Genomic DNA, 18,837 nt, shown 5'->3' with positions numbered 1-18,837 from the left:
CCCTTTTCAGGCAAAGACTGCCTCTGCTTGCACAGTCAGGATTGCCTTCTTCGCCTAGGCAGTGGGTGATGGCGCTGACCTGTGTGGAGTCTGTTTGGCAGAGGCCCTTTGCTGTTTCTGATACTTGGTGAAATAAGACTTGGCTCAGGTTGTTTTGGGGTTTTGCTGTGAGCTAGACACCATGTCACATGCCCCATGAGGGTTATCTGAAGTAATCTGCAGATGAGCCTTTGGGGGTAGGTGTTAGTTGAACTTGACCTTGAAGCTCTGAGAAATTAAATAACAGCCAGGGAGGCAGTATGTGTGGGGGACTGGAACCCAGCAGCTTGCTTAACCACCTGCATTCTCCTGCCCAGAGCTATAGTGGTTTCTTTTATTTCTGTGTCCTGGGATGAAGGAGGCTGGAGGCTGTGTGTGGCCACCCAGAGCTGTCTATAATACCCAAGACCCTTATACGTCCTTTCTCTTGCAGATTGACCCCAAGGTGGCCTTTCCTCGGAGAGCACAGCCTAAGGTAGGTGTCTAGATGAGCAGGCGGAGAGGAGTTGCTGGGAAAGCTCCTTTATCCTGGGCAACTTTGGGTGGGTCGTTTTCCCAGCATCCTCTTCTGTGGCAGATGCTCTTGAACTTCTGTTTGAAGTGTCCCTGGGGTGGGCAGGATGAAGTCATAGAGTTGCATAGAACGAAGAAGACACTGTGCGCACCTCTGCACCCTTGCGCCTGGGTGGGCAGCAGGCGGACTTGCATGTGTCGAAAGAGAGGGAAGTCACTTCGTTGTCCTGTATTTGAAGCCAGTACAATCTGGACCCCGAGTGTTAATTCTGACCCCAGTAGACGTCTGTGGATGCTGAGCCTTGGAGGGGGCAGACACAGGGTGGGCTTGTCATAGACTCGGGTGAGGGAGCTTGCCATGGACCCCAAGCCGCCCTCCTGCCTCTGGCTTGAGGTGTGTTGTGCTTTCGGAAGCAGAGGGGAGGGAGGGAGGGGGAACCCTTCAAGCCTGTCACCTGTTGTGTTTTAGCTTGAGTGTCTCTGGTTCTCTAAGACGTCTGACCAAAAAGAGCACCCAGAACTTGTGATATGGGCCAAGGACCTTAGATTCGATTCCAGACACCATGGCAACTGGGCAGACCTTAGTTTTTAAGCCACTGGCTTATGGAGACCAGAAGAAATGGCAAGTTACAGAGCGAGAGGAGATCTGGACCCCCGCCCCTCCCCAGGGTTGTTGAAATCATCCCAAGCCTGGATGATCCTTCTCACGAAGGCCTCAGTTTCCCCCCCTCAGTTGCCAACTAAGGTGCTCTGAGATTCCATCGAGGCTGCCCGTTGCTGCTGGGGCAGAGAGAAAGGAGCATGCTTTTTAGAGGACTAAAAGAGACATCCCTGGGAAGGGCCCAGCGGAGGGTCTGAGAGCAATTACGGGGCAGGTATTCCAAGGAAACCACACCAGGGAGCACGTGGTCGGAATTGGGTTAATTCCATTAAGCAGTTTGGTGACAGAAGGTACCTTAGTGTTAGGATGGGGCTGGGAATTGCCTCGGATTAGCCATGCGCTCCTGGAGTAATTAGGACCATGTGTTCTTCCTAAAACTGGGCTGGGGCCACGGGGCTGCCAGAGGTTGGCTTGGGAGGAAGGTTGATGAGGAAAATGTTGGTGTTAAGTTTGGTGACACCCTGTGGTGTAGCTTTGGTGTCTCCCAGGAGGACTGGTGCAGTCTTCGTCTAGGCGGTGTGGGTCTGGGCCACTGGTATGCCACCCTTGCTTGTATGGGTCCTCTGGGAAGGAGGCACCCTCGAGCCAGCCAGGGTGTGGGGTACACAGCTGGCTACCGCAGGCTTAGAGGCAGGAGCCCGAGGGGGAGCTTGGAAGGCGGCCTTGGAGAAGCTGGGGCCACAGAGAGCTTGTCAGCTGCCATCCCGGTAGGGGGTGGGGGTGGCGGTTACACCCCACCCCAAGCCCCTGCTGGTGGCGGTGGCCACAGGACTCAGATGCCCACTTTCTCATTCCTTCCCCTAACAGATGGTCACTCGAACGAAGAAGATCTTCGTGGGCGGCCTGTCCGTGAACACCACAGTGGAGGACGTGAAGCAATATTTTGAGCAGTTCGGGAAGGTGGGTCTTCGCTGTGCGTGTGGGTGCTTGGCTGGGAAAGGAGCAGATTTGGGGGTGTCAAGTCAGATCATCTCAGCTCCTGTAAAAGGTGAAAGAGGGCCTGACGGTCCCTCAGGTGAGGTCAGGCCCGAGTCACAGTTTTGGTCCAGACTCTGGACCTTTCCCTGGAGAGGAAGCCACATAGAAGAGACTCTCTCATTACTACCCCCCCTTCCCACCCCCCCCACCCCCCGTATTTTTCTCCTGCTTCTCTTCACTCTCCCAAGGGAGGAGGCGCTCCCATAGCCAGTTCAATTCAGTCCTCCACCCCTTGGCCTCTTGGGAACTTGCACCTGTCCAGGCCACGGGCAGCTGCACCTTTCTCTCCCCACCTCTTCCTGGGGACGATGGTAAGGAGGCAGTAAATGAGAGTCCTTCTTGCATTTTGGGTACCCTGCTCGCACAGGTGGGGAGCTGGCCTGGACGGCTGCTGATCCCTTAGGTGTTGGAACTGAAGAAAACATCCCGAAGTCTGCTCTGGGGTCCCCATAGATGACTAGTTCTCAGCTCTTGGGTGTGTCAGGATTTCATTTCTGGGCCTTGGAAGAGGTAATCTGTGAAAAGGAGGTGTGATACCACTAAGACAATAACGGGGTCCATAGAAGAGCCAGCAGTGTTAAACTTCAAGGTTCTATGGGAAATGGCTAAGGGGTGTGTCCAAAGTGCAGGGACGAGGGGCGGGTGCCTGCTTGAGTGTTTCAGGTGAGACAGGCCAGAGGTTTGAGCCAGCTTGCTGCTCTCCATCATAGCACATGAATGCCCCAGCAGGCCAAGACGATGGATGGATCAGGCTTGGGAGATAGGCAGTGAGCTGTGGCTGGGTGGGGGGTCCGCAGGCCAGAGGATGCTGACGTGTTGGGGCCAGAGGCCTTGGCTCAGGCGCCTCCTTGGGGATCTGGGTCCAGGACGCAGGGCAGGCAGAGCCTGGGCCCCAGAGGGAAGGGCGCTCCTGGGAAGCTGCAGGCCCGGCTCGGCTTCGGCGGGGTGTCTTTGTGTCTGAGCACCGAGCGTTAGAGCCCGCACTAATCTGATCCAGCAGCTGTGATTGGAGGCCGCCTGCCCCCGGGGCCGGCGTTGCCATGGCAACCGGGCCCCAGGAGAAGCCGTCAGCAGCCGCGTCTTTTGTTCGGGCCTAAATCGGCGTTGGCATGTGAAACCGGCCCGGGGAGGCCAGGGGGAGCTGGAGAATAGGCTGCCAGGGAGCGAGGGGGACAGCCGGGAATGCCAAGGGCCCCGCGGCTGGGGGGGACCCCCCTCCCGGATCGAGGGGCCGCCACCGAGGGGGGAAACAATGGTCAGCCGCCATGGCTGCCACTCAGGCTTAGCCGCCGCCGAACTTGGCGGCTCCCACTGGTCAGCAGGCCTCGGTCGCCTCCCCTCCCCCCCCTCCGGAGCCCCCCTGCCCCCAGGTTCCCATGGAGACCAAAGCCTATTAAGGACACTGGGCTGGGAGCCTCCCTCCCCTCAGCCGGCCCCAGGAGGGGACACCACCGGTGGGGGTACCCTGGACCCCCTGCCACTTTCCTCTGGTGGGAGGGGGGGGACTACCCTGGTCTCAACCCCACCACCGCAACGGAGGGGGGGTCTGTCCAGTCATGCCCAGCGTGAAGGATGTTGGGGACCCAGGGATGTTGGGATTTGGACCGGAAGGACTGGATTTGACCTGAATCAGTTTGTGGGTCAGGCAAGAAACTCCAGGCTGCAGGATTAAGGAGGAAGATGTGGCTGGTTTTTCTGTTCATTCACTCGTCCATTCAAAAATTAATTAATTGAGCACAAGTCAAGATCCTCAGTAGACTAGTGATGGCGATTGCGGCTGATGCATCTGTCCTGGTGGGACCTCCGAGTCCTCCCACACTGGGACTGTGAGCAAGTCCCTCCATAATAAAGTTAATAACGGGGCTATTTATTGAGTGCACTCTGAACCCCAGCACGACTCCTGCAGGAAATAGTCACTATTATACCCATTTTACAGACTGAGGGATCAAAGTCAGAGAAACCTAAAGCCATTGACCCAAGGACAGGCAGCCGGCAAATACAGTATCCAAGAAGCAGCTCTCGCCTGCCTGCCTGCCGTGCTTGAAGCCTGTGCTTTGATCAGAGCCTCCTGGGTTTCCGTTTTTTTTTTTTTTCCAAAGCTTGAGATGAGATGAGCCTGATTTGGGGTCGGAGATACAAAAGTGGTCGTTGGCTTGGAAGCGGAGATGGTGTTCTGTGGCAGGAAGCTCTCTTTGCCCTCTGAGGGTCTCCGGGAGCTCCACTACCTCCTAGTTCAGTGTGATCTTGGCTCCCTCAGGGAGAAACCAGAGGCCTGGTCTAGATTGACCCCTAAGGAGAGCTTCCGGGTCCCCTAAGGAGAGCCACCCCAGTTGGTGGCTCTGCACTTCCTGTTTTAATGAGGCGTGAGAGGTGTAAGACAGATGCCAGGCCTGGAGTGTGGGGGGGTGGGGTGGGCTGTGCCTCCTAGTCCGAGGGTGCCCTCTGCCATTTGGGGTCCCGTTAGTGGGTGGAGTGGGGTGCAAAGACTAGGGGATGGGAGGCGGCCTGTGAAGGAGGTGTGCGATGCTGGCAGAGGAAAGGGGCTGAGACTACCTTTAGTTGTCTGAGAGGATGCCTGGAGGGAGAAGCAAGGAGCCAGGGCTGGGGTTGGGGGGGGGGGAGTGTAGCTAATGTAGACCCTCCCCCTCCCTCGGCTCTTGCCCTTCCCCTCCCCCAAGCCCAGTGCAAGGCAGGCAGCCCAGGCAGTGAACTCTACTCGCTTTAATTACAGCCTCTAGCCAAAGGAAACCTCAATTAGAGAACCGATCTATAGGAGAAGGGAGTTTGGCTGCTGGCCTTTCCAAAACGGGGAGGAGGCGTTCGTTTCCCCCACCTCACAATCTCGCTCGCCCTTATTTCTTCCTCTAGATCTACTCTGTGCCTTTCCCTCCTTGGCTTGGTGCAGGACTCGCTGTGTGACCTTGGGCCGGCACCTTCACCTCTCTGAGCCCATTTCCTTAGCTATAAGAGTGGGGATGAACCTATACAGGGGCGGGATGGGGGTGGTGGGTGTTGGGATGACAGGCAAAGTGTCAGGCATACATGAGGAGTTTAATAACTATGGGCCGCTCTGTTGAGAATCTGACGATGGGGTGTGTGCTGCTGCGCGCTGCGCAGCCTCTAGGGTGTGTTGTCCCCTGGAGAGAGTGGGTTTAAAAGAGGGGTGTCAGCCTGGGGAGCTCCTGGTGTCTGTGAGTCTAACACAGCACACTGTGTTTCAGGTGGACGACGCCATGCTGATGTTTGACAAAACCACCAACAGGCACAGAGGTGAGTGGGGCCCCTCCCCCCGTCCCCATCCCTGGCTGGCCCACGGCCTGTAGTCAGCCAAGGGGGCTCTAGGTCACAGCTGCCCTTTCATGTTGTCTCCTGACATCCTATCCCTGAAGATCCGCATCCTCTCCAGGGCCTGGCCTCACAGAAGGCTTTTTGTCCTCCCCTTTCCTGCATGAGAAACTCTGCCAGTTGAAGAGGAGCTTAGGACACCCCAACAGTGCCCTGCACCCCTGCCTGGGCTCACCTTGTCCCTGGAAACCAGAGCCGGGACCAGGCTGCCCCAGGGTCCGGCTGACTCTACAGCCTCAGCAGTCTGCTCTACCACTGCCCCCCACACCAAGCTAAGCCCAGGCCCCTTAGCCCCCTTAGCCCTGAACCTGGTCACATCTGGACCTCTATGGTTGTGTGTGTGTGTGTGTGTGTGTGTGTGTGTGTGTGTGTGTCCTTCCTAGTTGTTTTCTCCCAAAGGTCTCACCTCCTGAGAAATCCAAGCCCAGCCCCTGGGGAACTCCCTGAGGAGGCAGCTGGGGCAGTTTCTCCAGTAGCTTTGGGGCTTTTAGCTTCTTTGGGCAGAGTGGTGTGGGCTGTGAGTGTGTCACGGACGTGGTGAGGGGGTCTGAATGTGCCTGGCATCCCAGGACAAGTACAGCTGTAGAGTAGCCCTGAGTGTGAGATGGGGTTTACACGTACACCTGCATGTTCTGTGTAGGAATGCGCAAGTACAGCTGCAGGAAGTAAAAGGCGTGTTATACGTATAAGGTCATCCTTCTATTTCTGTGGATTTTGCTTTTTTGGGTTCAAGCAATTTCGGTTTGAAAAGACCTCCTCCCCCCCCCCAAAAAAAAACCTATAGGGCTGAAAACATAGTCCAGTGGAAGATCACTGGGCTAAGAGATGCCAGACCCTGGTTCTGTCTTTAGCACTGCAAAAGAAAAGAAAAGAAAGAGCCCCTGAGCCCCGGGTTATATCTGTACTGAGCACTGTTCTCTGAGCCATAGATTGTAATAGGATTGATGGAGCACTGGGCATCTGAAGTGCTCGAGAGAGAGTCTGAGGTTCACAGAAAGGTATACATGGATTTTACACAAATGTGCTGTATTTGTATAAGGAACTTGATCACAGCATAGACATAGGGCGGGCACCTAGAACTCTTTAGTCCTCTGATTCTAAAGGATGACTATTTTTGTTGTTGCTCTGCCACTTATAAAAAATTTGCCAGTCAGTGGTGGCACACACCCGTAATCCCAGCACTCAGGAGACACATGTAGGCAGATCTCTGAGTTTGAGGCCAGCCTGGTCTACACAGCTGAGTTCCAGGACAGCCAGGGGTACACAGAGAAACCCTGTTTCAAGGGTAAAAAAGAAGAAAAGTATTTCTTTTATTTTTATTTATGTACGTGTAAATATATGCTCTGTATGTGTGTGTGTGTGTGTGTGTGTGTGTGTGTGTGTGTTGTGGGGGTGCCCTTGGAGAACACCTAGAGCTACAGGCAGTTGTGCAAGCTGGCCAATGGGAGTGTGGGGAAACTAAACCCAGGTCCTCAGAACCTCTGGAGCAGATGCTCTTAGCTCCTGAGCTGTCCCTCCAGCCCAGAGTTAACACTTTCTAACTTGCTGTGTGATACTGGACAAGTTAGTTCACCTCTCTGAGCCTTGGCTTGCTCCTCTGTAATTTGGGACTTGAAACCTTGACTCAGCCAGTAGTTGAGATGCTCTCGGGGCTATGGGCAGAGCCTTTCATTAACTCTCAGACACTTGCCCGCAAGAGATGAGCTGTGGTGTATGTGTGGCATGGGGCTGGGTGACGACCATGAGCCCCAGTTCTGACCCTGCCCTTGCCCCTGGTTCAACCTCTAGGGTTCGGGTTTGTCACGTTCGAGAGTGAGGACATCGTAGAGAAAGTATGTGAGATCCACTTCCATGAAATCAACAACAAAATGGTGAGCTGGGATGGGTGGAGCTGGGGGTTTAGAGAGGCTCCAGGATGAAGGCCGTCCTGCAGATAGGTAGGGGTGGGGCTCTCGCAGAGCGCACCCTTCAGGATGCAAGCAGGAAGCGAATGCCCTTTGGTGATCCCTGCTTCTATTTGAGAATCCCAAGCTGGGCAGAGGTGGCACGCCTCTTATCCCAAGCACTCAGGAGGCAGAGGCAAGCTAGTCTACCCAGGGGGTTCCAGATCAGCCAAAGCTACACAGAGAAATCCTGTGGGGGTAGCAGGGTACAGCGGGGGGGGGGGGGGGGGGGCAGAGGGGGGAAATCCCAGCTCTGTACGATAGGGCACACCAGTAATCACAGCTTCTGGGCAAGAGGATTGTCACAAGTTCAAAGCCAGCGTGGTCTACATAGCAAGATGCAAGCTAGTCAGAGCAGCACAATGAGACCCTGCCTCAAAAAATGTTTTAATTAAGTAAGAATCAGTACTTGCTCACCACTGACCGGTTCAATGTGTAAACATTCAGTGAACAGACTAGTGTGTGTAAGTGTAAACCCGTTTAGACTTGGTGAGCACCGCACAAACGGCAACTGAAATAATAATAATAATGAGGCCTGCCCTAGAAGAGGAAGTACTGACGTCAGGTTTCACTGCAGGTGGAATGCAAGAAAGCTCAACCAAAGGAGGTGATGTCCCCGACCGGCTCCGCCCGCGGCAGGTCTCGAGTCATGCCCTACGGAATGGACGCCTTCATGCTGGGCATCGGCATGCTGGGTAAGTACTGGGCAGACACCTGTGGCTTCTTTCTGCCCAGAACTGCTCCCGGGGCTCCTGGGGGCTGTGCGCGTGTGGCTTCTCCTCTGTGGTCTGCCCTCAGGTAAAGGCAAAGCTGTGCTTCAGAACTGGCAGGCCTAACGCAAGGTGGACCGTTTGGTGTGGAGCACTGCCCTCTTGTGGTCGCTCCGAGTCTTGGCCCCCCTGTTCCGTTCACCCATACTCTACTGAGCATCTGTGTTTGGCGTTCGCGCTGCCAGGAATTCCAGCAATGCTTTCCTGAGTTCTGTGGTCTGTCAGGGAAAAACAACACAGACAAATTTAAGATGAAGTATAGGGTCCCAAGAGCGTGTGGTCACAGGGTGTTGGGACCAAGACTTCTGGAGACCCAGAAATGACGTCAGAGCTACTGAGCCTGCAGGTTAGAGTGATGCCCAGCTGTGGGAGGAAGAGAAAGGTGTACCAGACACAGAGAGCGGCTTTACAGAGGCCCAGAAGGCATGAAGAAGGCTGCCTCTTCTTACTCGGTTCATCTTTATGGAGTTTTTTGTTGTTGTTTTGGTTTTTGTAGGGTTTTTTTTGTTTTGTTTTGGGGGGTTGTTGTATTTTTGTTTTTGTTCTGTTTTGAGGAGTAGGATCTGCCCTCATAGGGCTGTGATCCAAGTGAGAGCAAGGAGTGTCTCCACAGAGTGACGGGAGGCCACGGGAGGCTCAGGGAGGCCACGAGTGTCTCCACAGAGTGACGGGAGGCCACGGGAGGCTCAGGGAGGCCACGAGTGTCCCCACAGAGTGACGGGAGGCCACGGGAGGCTCAGGGAGGCTTCCTGGAGCAGGTGGTGGAAGTGGCTGTGGGCCTTGGAAATCACACAGAAGTCAGCTGCACTTTCAAAAGCACCCAAGGGGCTCGGGAGATGGCTCAGTGGTTAAGAGCATTGGCTGCTGTTTCGGGGGACCCAGGTTCAATTCCCAGCACCCACAGGGCAGTTCATAACCATCTGTATCTCCAGTTGGAGAGGATCTGACTCCTTCACGGCACTGTGCACTTGTGGTGCGTGGACACACATGCAGGCAAAACACTCATACAAAAGTAAAATTGGGAAAAAAAAGTATTTAAAAAAAAGAGAGATAAATTTCAATAAAAAGAGAAAAGTGCCCAGATGGTGAGGCAGCCCTTAGGAAGCTTATGTGAGGGGACCAATGGGCACACGCGCACGCGCACACGCACATGCACACACAGAGTGAATGGGTGCTGGAGAGCTACCTAAGCAGTTAAGAGTTAAGAGATCCTGGGTTTTGTTCCCCACACTGCCAGCTGCCAGCACCTCCAGTCCCAGGGGATCCTGCAGTGCTTCACCCCTGCATGCAGGTGGTGTGCATAAGGCAGGCACGTAGCGCATAAAGGCTGGGCGTGGTGATGCACACCTTTAATCCCAGCACTCGGGAGGCAGAGGCAGGCGGATCGCTGAGAGTTCAAAGCCAGCCTGGTCTACAAAGCAACTCCAGGGCAGCCAGGACTATACAGAGAAACCCTGTCTCAAAAAAAAAAAAGGAAAAAACAAGAACAAATTAATAAAATAATATATATCTTGGGGGGGAAAAAAAGGAAAAAAAAAGATGAAGATGAAGCCAGGGGTAGTACATGCCTTTAACCCCTGGACTAATGGAGGATGTGTGTGTGTGTACCATTTCCTGAAAAGGCTAGTGGACATCTGTGAATTAGTGGCTAGCCTGGTCTAATGGAACAAGGCTGGAATGATGTGATTGTGGCTCAGAGTTGAGTCCTCTTACACAGGACCTGAGTTGGGTTCCCAGCACCCATGTAGTCACTCATGATTTTGTGTGAATCTGGCTCCAGGAAATCTCACCCCTCTCGGGGCCTCTGGAGACCTGAGGGCTCCCACACACAGTATACACTAATTAAATTATTATTTAAAATATGAAGCATAAATAGAAAATTTCAAGTTATGGAGCTTCAAGTTATGGGCTCCGTGCCTCACACCTGCAATCCCAGCACTTAGGGATGCAGAGGGAGGCAGATCTCTTGAGTTCAAGGCCACCCTAGTCTACAAAGAGAGTCCAAGATAATCAAGGCTACACAGAGAAACCCAGTCTCAAAAAACCAAATTATTTATTTACTTATATAAATATATATTATATTTATAAAAAATTGTTATATATTACATATAAATACTTTTAATGTTATATATATATCTGCAGAGGCAGGCAAATCTCTGAGTTTGAGGGCAGCCTGGTCAACAGAGTGAGTTCCAGGACAGCCAGGACTACAGAGTATAATAGTAATAAAATAAAATTTAAAAAGCAGTGCTGAGAGGGCTGGAGAGATGGCTCAGAGGTTAAGAACACTGTCTGCTCTTCCAAAGGTCTTGAGTTCAATTCCCAGCAAACTATATGGTGGGTCATGGTGATCTGATGCCCTCTTCTGGCCTGCAGGTATACATGCAGGCAGAGCACTGTATACATAATAAATCTTAAAAAAAAAAAAAAAAGAAAAGAAAAGCAGTGCTGAGCCATCTTTGCAGCCCAGTAAGTATGAGCTTTTCTGGAGTCATTTGAGGGTAAGGTCTTTTATCCTTAAAACAATGAGATTTGTTTGTCTTTTTTACCCCCAAATAGGGTGACTCTGTTATGTAACTCTAGCTGCCCTGGGACTTGCTCTGTAAACCAAGCTGGCTTTAAAGGTTTTTTTTTTTTAATCTTTAAAGTGTGTGTGTGTGTGTGTGTTTGTGTTTGTGTGTGTGTGTGTGTGTGTGCGCGTGTGTGCACACGCGTGTGTGTGCTCGAGCAAGTGCCCACCATGGCATCTCAGTGGCGGTCAGAGGACAGTTTTATTCAGTGCTCTCCTTCTGTCTTATGTGAGCCCTGGGGATTTAAGCTCAGACCATCAGGTTTGCTCAGCGTGGGCTTTACCCACTGAGCCACCTTGCAGGCTCCCCAACTTGTTATTTTATTTATTATGATTGTGTGTATATGAAAGCAGGTGCACACAGGCAAGAGGGTACACTTAGGGGTTAGAGGGTCAGAGGGCAACTTTCAGGAGCAGATTCTTCCTTTCCACGGTGGCCCATGCTGGGCACTGAGCTTGGATGTCAGGCTTGGGGGTGAGTGCTCTGACACTCTAACCTGACCTTCCTACCTCACAATGTCATTGTCAGCATTATAGTTGTTTTTTTTTTAATCTATCATTATATATACAGTGTTCTGCCTGCACATACACCTGCAGGCCAGAAGAGAGCATCAGATCACATTATAGATGGTTGTGAGCCACCATGTGGTTGCTGGGAATTTAACTCAGGACCTCTGGAGAAGCAGTAGGCGCCCTTAACCTCTGAGCCATCTCTCCAGCCCTCCAGCATTACAGTTTTATATTGACAAAATATTTTCATCTACTCTACTATTTTCTACTATTATTAGTTGACCAAAATGTTTGCTATTGCTAGATTGTGTTTGTTTGTTTGAGACAGGGTCTCACTTTGCAGCCTTGGCTGTCCCGGACCAACCTGGCCTCCGGTTTACAGAGGCTCACCTTCCTCTGCCTCTTAAGGGATGGGATTAAAGGTATGCCCAACCATGCCTGGTTCTATTTTAGCTTAATTTTTGAGATGGACCCATGCAGCCCACTTTGTAACCAAGGATGACCTTGAACTCCTGACCCTCCTGAGATGACTGACTGGGATGTGCCATGACATGACGGGTTTATTTATTTATTTATTTATTTATTTATTTATTTATTTATTTATTGTATATGAGCACTTTATCTGCAGAATAGGGCATCAGATCACATTACAAATGGTTATAAGCCATCATGTGGTTGCTGGGAATTGAACTCAGAACCTCTGGAAGATTAAACAGCACTCTGATCCACTGAGCCATCTCTCCAGCCCGACGGGTTTCTTTTTTGTTGTTTTGTTTTGTTTTTGTTTTTTTTTTTTTTTTGAGACAGGGTCTCTCTGTGTAGCCTTGGCTGTCCTGGACTCACTCTGTAGTCCAGGCTGGCCTCGAACTCACAGCAATCCGCCTGCCTCTGCCTCCCGAGTGCTGGGATTACAGGCATGCGCCACCACGCCCGGCTTCGACATGATAGGTTTCTGCCATGCTGGAGGCGGAGTTCAGGGCCTTGTTATGTTCAGCAAATATTTTACTAAGTGTGCTACATCCCCAGCCTCAGGGGTGTTCTTTCTTTTATTTTTCTTTCTTTTTTTTTTTTTTAGGGTTGTTCTTTATAGCAGCAGAACTGGGTCCTCCCAGGACAGCGTCAGGGCTAGACCGAGGCGTCTCACTGTCTTGTCTTTTGTCCTCTTTCCGTTCAGCGCTTTGAGAAATGCCTTTGTTTGTTGACTATAGTTTTGGGCTTATGTGTTTTACAGCAACTAAAACGTAAGGAGAAAAAAACAACAATGAACAGCGAGGTTGGGTGCTGGGGAGCTGGCTCAGTGGGTAGAGCATCTTCCGTGCAATCATGGTGACTTGAGTTTGCATCCCTAGCACTGTGCACTGTCAGGAAAACCTGTGTCTAGAACCTTGGTGCTGGTGGCCTCACTGGTCGCCCAGCCCACCCAGTGAGCGCCAGGTTCAGTGAGAGACCCTGCCTCAAAGTGAAACAAGGCGGAGAGTCACGGGAAGGAACACACGTGCGTGAACACCTGTGTGCCACACGCACTAAACCTGAAAACAAAAGAAGGGAGGACCGCAGTGAAGAAGCTGGGAACCAATCACATCTGACTTGAATTCCAGCGCTCCGTTGTAATTGACAGGGTTTTTCTCTGGGGTGATAGACTGTCGGCCCTTAGGAGATGAGATGGCAGGGTAGAAACTGTAGCCTCTGGGCAGAAAGCCTTACGTGGGGAGGCCCGTTTGACACTAGCGTAGCAAGGCCTCCTCAGTGGTCTTACACGGATGGCACAGGCAGGGGTCACAGTGTTGTGCAAACGGCCCCGGGCTGGACGAACCCTGTCAACTTGAGAAGCAGCAAGTTTGTGTGGCCGGAGAAGTTTCCCTATCTGTACATCGAGGCCCCTTGCAGTGCCTCCCTGTTGCAGTGCTTGCACGGTTTAGTGAGTTAATAAAACGCGCACCGTGCTCACCGTGAGACTTGGTACACAGAGGCTTCTGGAAAGCCGAGGCTCACCTGTGACAAGGTGTAGGAAGACCATGAACAGCTCAGATCCAAGCCAGCTGTGCCCCAGCTGTGGGCAAGGCATCTCATATGGCCCCTTTGTCCCATCAGGTTACCCAGGTTTCCAAGCCACTACCTACGCCAGCCGGAGTTACACAGGCCTTGCCCCCGGTTACACCTACCAGTTCCCCGGTAAGTCCCGCCCAGTGTCCCTCCGCCACATTGTGTCCCCATCTCCTAGGCAGTGTGTGTCCTCAGGGTGCTGTTACAGTGCATGGCTGGGGGGGGGGGTTCCCTACCTACTAGATGCTCGGAAGGAAGGACATGTCTGAGGAAAGAGGTTCCCCCACCTCTTTCTCCAAGCCTCTGCACAAAAGTTGAGAACGGAGGCTCGTCGTGCGGTCCTGCATGGTGCGGTTTTGCCAAGGCCATTCATTCTCTGCCTGTCTTCTGACTTTTCTCAAATCCCTACCCGGCTCCAGGACTGCCACTTCTGCCAAAGACAGCACAGGGCTTGTAGTGGGGGCTTCCCCAAGGGCCACAGTGAATCAGGTCCTCACAAATCCACTTAAAGGCACTATACTGGCCGGGCGTTGGTGGTGCACACCTTTAATCCCAGCACTCAGGAGGCAGAGGCAGAGGCAGGTGGATCTCTGTGAGTTCCAAGCTGGCCTGGTCTATAAAACAAGCTACACAGAGAAACCCTGTCTTAGGAGAAAACAAAAAACAAAAAAGGCGCTATGCTGTGTCCTTACAAGGTCACAGAGCCTGAGCGCTTACACGTTCAACATTAGAACTTCGATAATTAAGTCGTCATCTGTTACACAGCATAAAGATAGCACCAGACCTGTTATTTAAACAGAAGGCTCAAGAACTCCTGGGCTGTCCTGTTATTATTTAATATTTGCTTATTTATGTAGTGCTGGGAATGGATTGAGGACCTTACACGGGCTAGGCCTGCACAGCGGAGCCACATCCTTAGTCCTGGTCATTTGTCTTTGAGCTAGAGCTAGGCTGGCCTCGAATTCACCACGTGTCGCCCCGTCAATGCTGTGACTAGTCACGGGTCTTCCTACCATGTTGACACCGTTTGCAGGATTGAGACAGGGCCTCATACATGCTGAGCAGGCACGGGACCGCCTGAACTGTAACCCCGAGCCCCCGGCCTTTATTTATTTATTTAGTCCACTACTGTGGATTGAACCCAGGACCTCCAAAACGCTAGGCAAGGGCCTCTGAGCCATAGTCCAGCCCATTTGGGTCTTACTTACGGGAGGAGTCACTAAGCGCTTGCACCCTCCGCCCTTGGGCTGTTTAACATGGAGCCCTCAGTATACTTGCTACTTAACTCTCTCAGGGGCCCCACTTCATAGACTAAGAAAGTTAAGAACGCTGCCTGTTCTAGAGATCCGAGGTTCAATTCCCAGCACCCATATGGTGGCTTGCAAGCTGTGGATAACTCCAGTTGTAGGAGCTCTGAAACCATCTTCTGAACTCCCGAGGGCACCAGCCATGCGCAAGGTATGCATACACAGCTCTAGCCAAAACACTTGCACACACAAAATAACTACATCTTAAAAAAATAAAGACAAACTACGGCAGAGGCAGAGGCAGGCTGATCTCTGTGAGTTCGAGGCCAGCCTGGTCTACAGAGTGAGTCCTGGACAGTCAAGGCTACACAAGAGAAACCCTGTCTTGAAAACAAACAAAAACAGGGCTTAAAGTGCAAATCAGTAATGCAGTATTCTTAGCTTTATATAAAGCCTTGGGCTCAATTCTCAGCACCAAGACTCAAGAGTCACACTGCCAGCATTGCTTTGTGCCGGTAGTGTCCCTAGCTTCCCCCTTCCCTCCCTCCCTCCCTCCCTCCCTCCCTTCTCTTCCATCTCTTTCTGTGTCACCTCTCTGCCCCCACCTCACCTACTGGGACTGTTGTGCGCTCCCCGTTCCCGGTCCTTGAGCCCTGTGCATGGCGCCCTCCTCACCCGTGGTTCCTGTGGGTGCATGTCTCCCCCCTGGGCCATGCCAGAGGGGCTCCCCTGCTATTTCCTAAGCTGTCTTCCGTTTCATTTTAGAATTCCGTGTAGAGAGGACCCCTCTCGCGAGCGCCCCCGTCCTCCCCGAGCTCACAGGTCAGTGGCTCGGGTTTTGTACATCTCATAGGCCAGGTGGGAAGAAAGAAGGGAAGAGAGGGACCTTCCCGGGGTAAAGATGGCAGGACCCTTTCCTCCTGCCCCGCCAGCCCCAGGGCTGTGACGGTGCAGCAGACTGTACCCGGGCACTGGCCAGTTGCTTCAGCTACAAGGCCCTCGAGGGCGGGGCGCGAGGCCAAGCAAAGCAGATGGAGGTAAAGTCACTCATTCATCCATTTGGCAAATATTTATGTAGTGCCTCCTCCCGTGTGCCAGGTACCATGGAGGCTTTGGTACCCAGTGGTAAGCAGGCTAGGGTCATGAACTTGGAGCACAGTGGTCTGAGAGGGACTTTGAACATGGAACTGGGCATGGCTGTACCCAGTGCCAGCCCATTCTTGGGGCTGCAGATGCAGTGTTCACATCTCATTTCTCCCAAGAAGCTAGAGAGCCCTCAGATTAACTCTCAGAAGAAATTTTCAATCCTTATTCTGTCTTGGTAACACGTTCCAAATTGTCAAGATACTTTGGGCCAAGTGACATATATCTGATGGCCCCATCTGACCCAAGGGACGCCCGTGGGTCACTTCTGGGAAAAGTAAAGTCAACGTGTTTGGCCGTGAGGGACAGCTCAGCTGGGAAGCAGGGCCAGGCCAAGTGGGGAACCGTGTGCACATGAGGGGGGCCACGAGGGGTTTCTCTGTCCAACCCGCTTCTCTCCCACCCAACCTGCCGACTCTGCCCCCAGCCTGGCTATGTGTGGGGGACTGTCTCAGCTCCTCCTTCCAAGGGGTGCTCAAGGGTTGTCAGAGTTGGGGGGCGGGAGAAGAAGGCCGTGGTGTAAAGGGAGGAGGAGGAAGAGTCCTGTCCCCGGGGGTGGAAGATATAATGGCTGCAGCAAGCAGAGGGCCTGGCACTTGGAGCGAGGGAGGGAAGGAAGCATCCTTTTTCCTCATGTAAGGCCCCTGTGTGGGGACCTACTGTGTGCAGGATGAGAAGACCTACTGTGTGCAGTATGAGAAGACCTACTATGTGCGGTGTGCACTGCCAGGCTATGGGATCAAGTAGGGGGAGGACTGCCCAGGCCCTGCTCTTACCGAGCAGGCTAGTGAGGAAAGCAAGTATTATGCCAAGAATAATTCTTTACACTGTGATAAGCGCTCAGTGAGGTTGGCTACTTAGAGTTTGCTTTGCAAAGGGCTAGAACCTGAGGCCTTCGTGCCCAGTGTCTACCCTGTAAGCCTAGGTCAGAAATTACCAGTGCCAAAGGGACCTTGGCAGGGGAGGGCATGGCCTCCAGCCTCTGCCACTTCCTGGGAGTGTGGTGTCTGAACTGTTCTCTTGGCTGGGAACAAAGAGATTTGGGTATTTCTCTTATGTGCTGAGTACATATTTATTGTGCTGATGCCTGGCCAGGCACTGCGAGGGGACACATACAAATGGGCAGATAAGGCCCCCTGCCTCCCAGGAGCTGGTATGCTAGAGACGGACGGAGGGATTAATTAAGTAAATGAATTTCCACAGGGAGATAAAGCTCAAAGTTGTGCCGGGTGGCTGCAGCCCATGGAGGGGTGAGAAGGCGAGGGGGGTTGAGTCTCGGTGACAAGAAGCCAGCTGGGCAGCAGTTTGCAGAAGCCTGAGCTCACAGCTCAGGAACCACAGTCCTGCACTACGACTTTCCTAAAGATTTTCAGGGCATGGACAGGGGATGCATTTATCTGGAGGACCACTAGCCTTGTACGCACGAAGGCCTGGTTTGGTCTTGTGTGTTACTAGTGCTCTCCTGTAGCCAGGAACTTGTGAGTTAAGACCAGTCTGGGCTACATAACAAGGCCTTGTCTCAAAAAGAAGACCAAAAAAAAAAAAAAAAAAAAAAAAAGCAGACGCCTTTTTACCCCTTTGGTGCAGCCGTTCATTAAAGTTCTGGCTGTGTACAGGGCTTTAGAAGGAAAGCAGCAAAGACCCTGTGTCCAGAGACGGGAAGACAGGGGCAGAGGGACTCGGGGGACACTGGTCATTTTTAGCCCGGTGGTCAGGGAGGCCCTGAGGACAGTGAGGGGTTGCAGGACATAGCTGCACTGGGACCTCACCAGCCTGACCCCGAGGTCCTACCTTGAGATAAGAGCCTGGCTTCTGTGCCCTGGGCCAGTCAGCCACTAGCTGGGAAAAGGAACACAGCGTCCAGGCTACTCTTGAGCCAGACGGCCGCTGTCCCGCCAAGGGCCCTGTGGAGAAAGTACTGCTGCTGCCTCGGCCACAGCACAGCAGGGCTGGTCTTCGCATGCAGGTCACCCAGGTGTACTCTAGGGCCCAGTCTGGAAACTGAGGCTGGGCTGCTCCCTGAGATGCGTTAGGTCAGGGCACAGAATGGTTGCCCCCCGATGTCTACGTTTTGCCAGATGCTGGAGGCCTGTGTCCTCGTCCCCTTCTCCTCCCACTCAGTACCCACACTCTGTCTCGTAGCTATTCCTCTCACTGCTTATGGTCCGATGGCGGCAGCGGCAGCGGCAGCAGCTGTAGTTCGAGGGACAGGTGAGGCCTTCTGGGAAGGGAGCGTCAGGGAGGGGAGGAGTCCCAGAGGACGAAGAGGCCCCCTCCTCCACCCATTGACAAAGTTTGTCTATTACCAAAGTATTGGCCAAGTCAAGTGCACGAGCCAGCCGAGGGTGACACTGGCAGTGTCCCCCCCAAAGCATACAAGTTGTGGGGTATCAGTGTGTAGAGGAGCGTGACCCTGCAGATCGCTGCTGCGGCTCTGGGGACATCGGGTGATAGATGTCCCCACTGCTGCTTTAGGGAAGGCAGAGAAAAAGGCTTATGGGAGAAGAGTAAAAGAAGGAACAAGGGTTGTTCTGGCCGAGGGAGCAGCCGGTTTGCACCGGTCGGTTACAGGAACAGGGAGGAGGGAAAATGGCGTCTCAAGCAACAGTGACATAGGCCAGCCTTAGAGAGTGCGCTAGGCTGCAAGGAGGAAGACATGGTGCAGGGACTGTGCAGCAGTCAGACATGCTGGGGGCCTGGGGGCCGGGGAGGAGGGACTAGATGGATCTCCAGGGAGGGGTGGGAGGGGGTTGGCGTGAGCGTGGGTGCCGTGGGTGTGCAGGGGTGGCTGTGGGCACCTGGGCTATCACTGTCTTCTTTCTGGGTTGCCAGGCTCTCACCCCTGGACGATGGCCCCTCCTCCAGGTTCTACTCCGAGCCGCACAGGGGGCTTCCTGGGGACCACGAGCCCCGGCCCCATGGCTGAGCTCTACGGGGCAGCCAACCAGGACTCGGGGGTCAGCAGTTACATCAGCGCCGCCAGCCCCGCCCCCAGCACTGGTTTCGGCCACAGTCTTGGGGTGAGTGGCCAGGCCTTGATGGCCTCCAAGTTGATGCTACCTTTGCATCCTGGGAG

At 53.2% G+C, this 18,837-nt stretch overlaps 1 protein-coding gene across 11 annotated transcripts in view; it reads left to right on the top strand.

Moving 5' to 3' along the window:
- MSI1 (musashi RNA binding protein 1) overlaps positions 1 to 18,837 on the top strand; it is an 85,227-nt gene that overhangs the window by 62,989 nt on the left and 3,401 nt on the right. For 7 of the 11 annotated variants that reach the window (XM_084762209.1, XM_084762212.1, XM_084762210.1 and 4 more), the window contains 9 exons: positions 473 to 514; positions 2,021 to 2,113; positions 5,413 to 5,461; positions 7,325 to 7,407; positions 8,057 to 8,174; positions 13,420 to 13,500; positions 15,384 to 15,440; positions 17,904 to 17,972; positions 18,594 to 18,781. In XM_084762209.1, coding sequence (XP_084618335.1) covers positions 473 to 514; positions 2,021 to 2,113; positions 5,413 to 5,461; positions 7,325 to 7,407; positions 8,057 to 8,174; positions 13,420 to 13,500; positions 15,384 to 15,440; positions 17,904 to 17,972; positions 18,594 to 18,781 — 780 coding nt within the window. The other 4 variants (XM_084762206.1, XM_084762213.1, XM_084762204.1 and 1 more) reach the window with 3 other exon arrangements.

Source organism: Acomys minous (assembly GCF_964271855.1).
Source record: "Acomys minous genome assembly, chromosome: 16".
NCBI classification, from domain to species: domain Eukaryota; kingdom Metazoa; phylum Chordata; class Mammalia; order Rodentia; family Muridae; genus Acomys; species Acomys minous.
The sequence above is the reverse complement of the archived record's forward strand: the minus strand, read 5'-3'. Positions and strand labels throughout refer to the sequence as shown.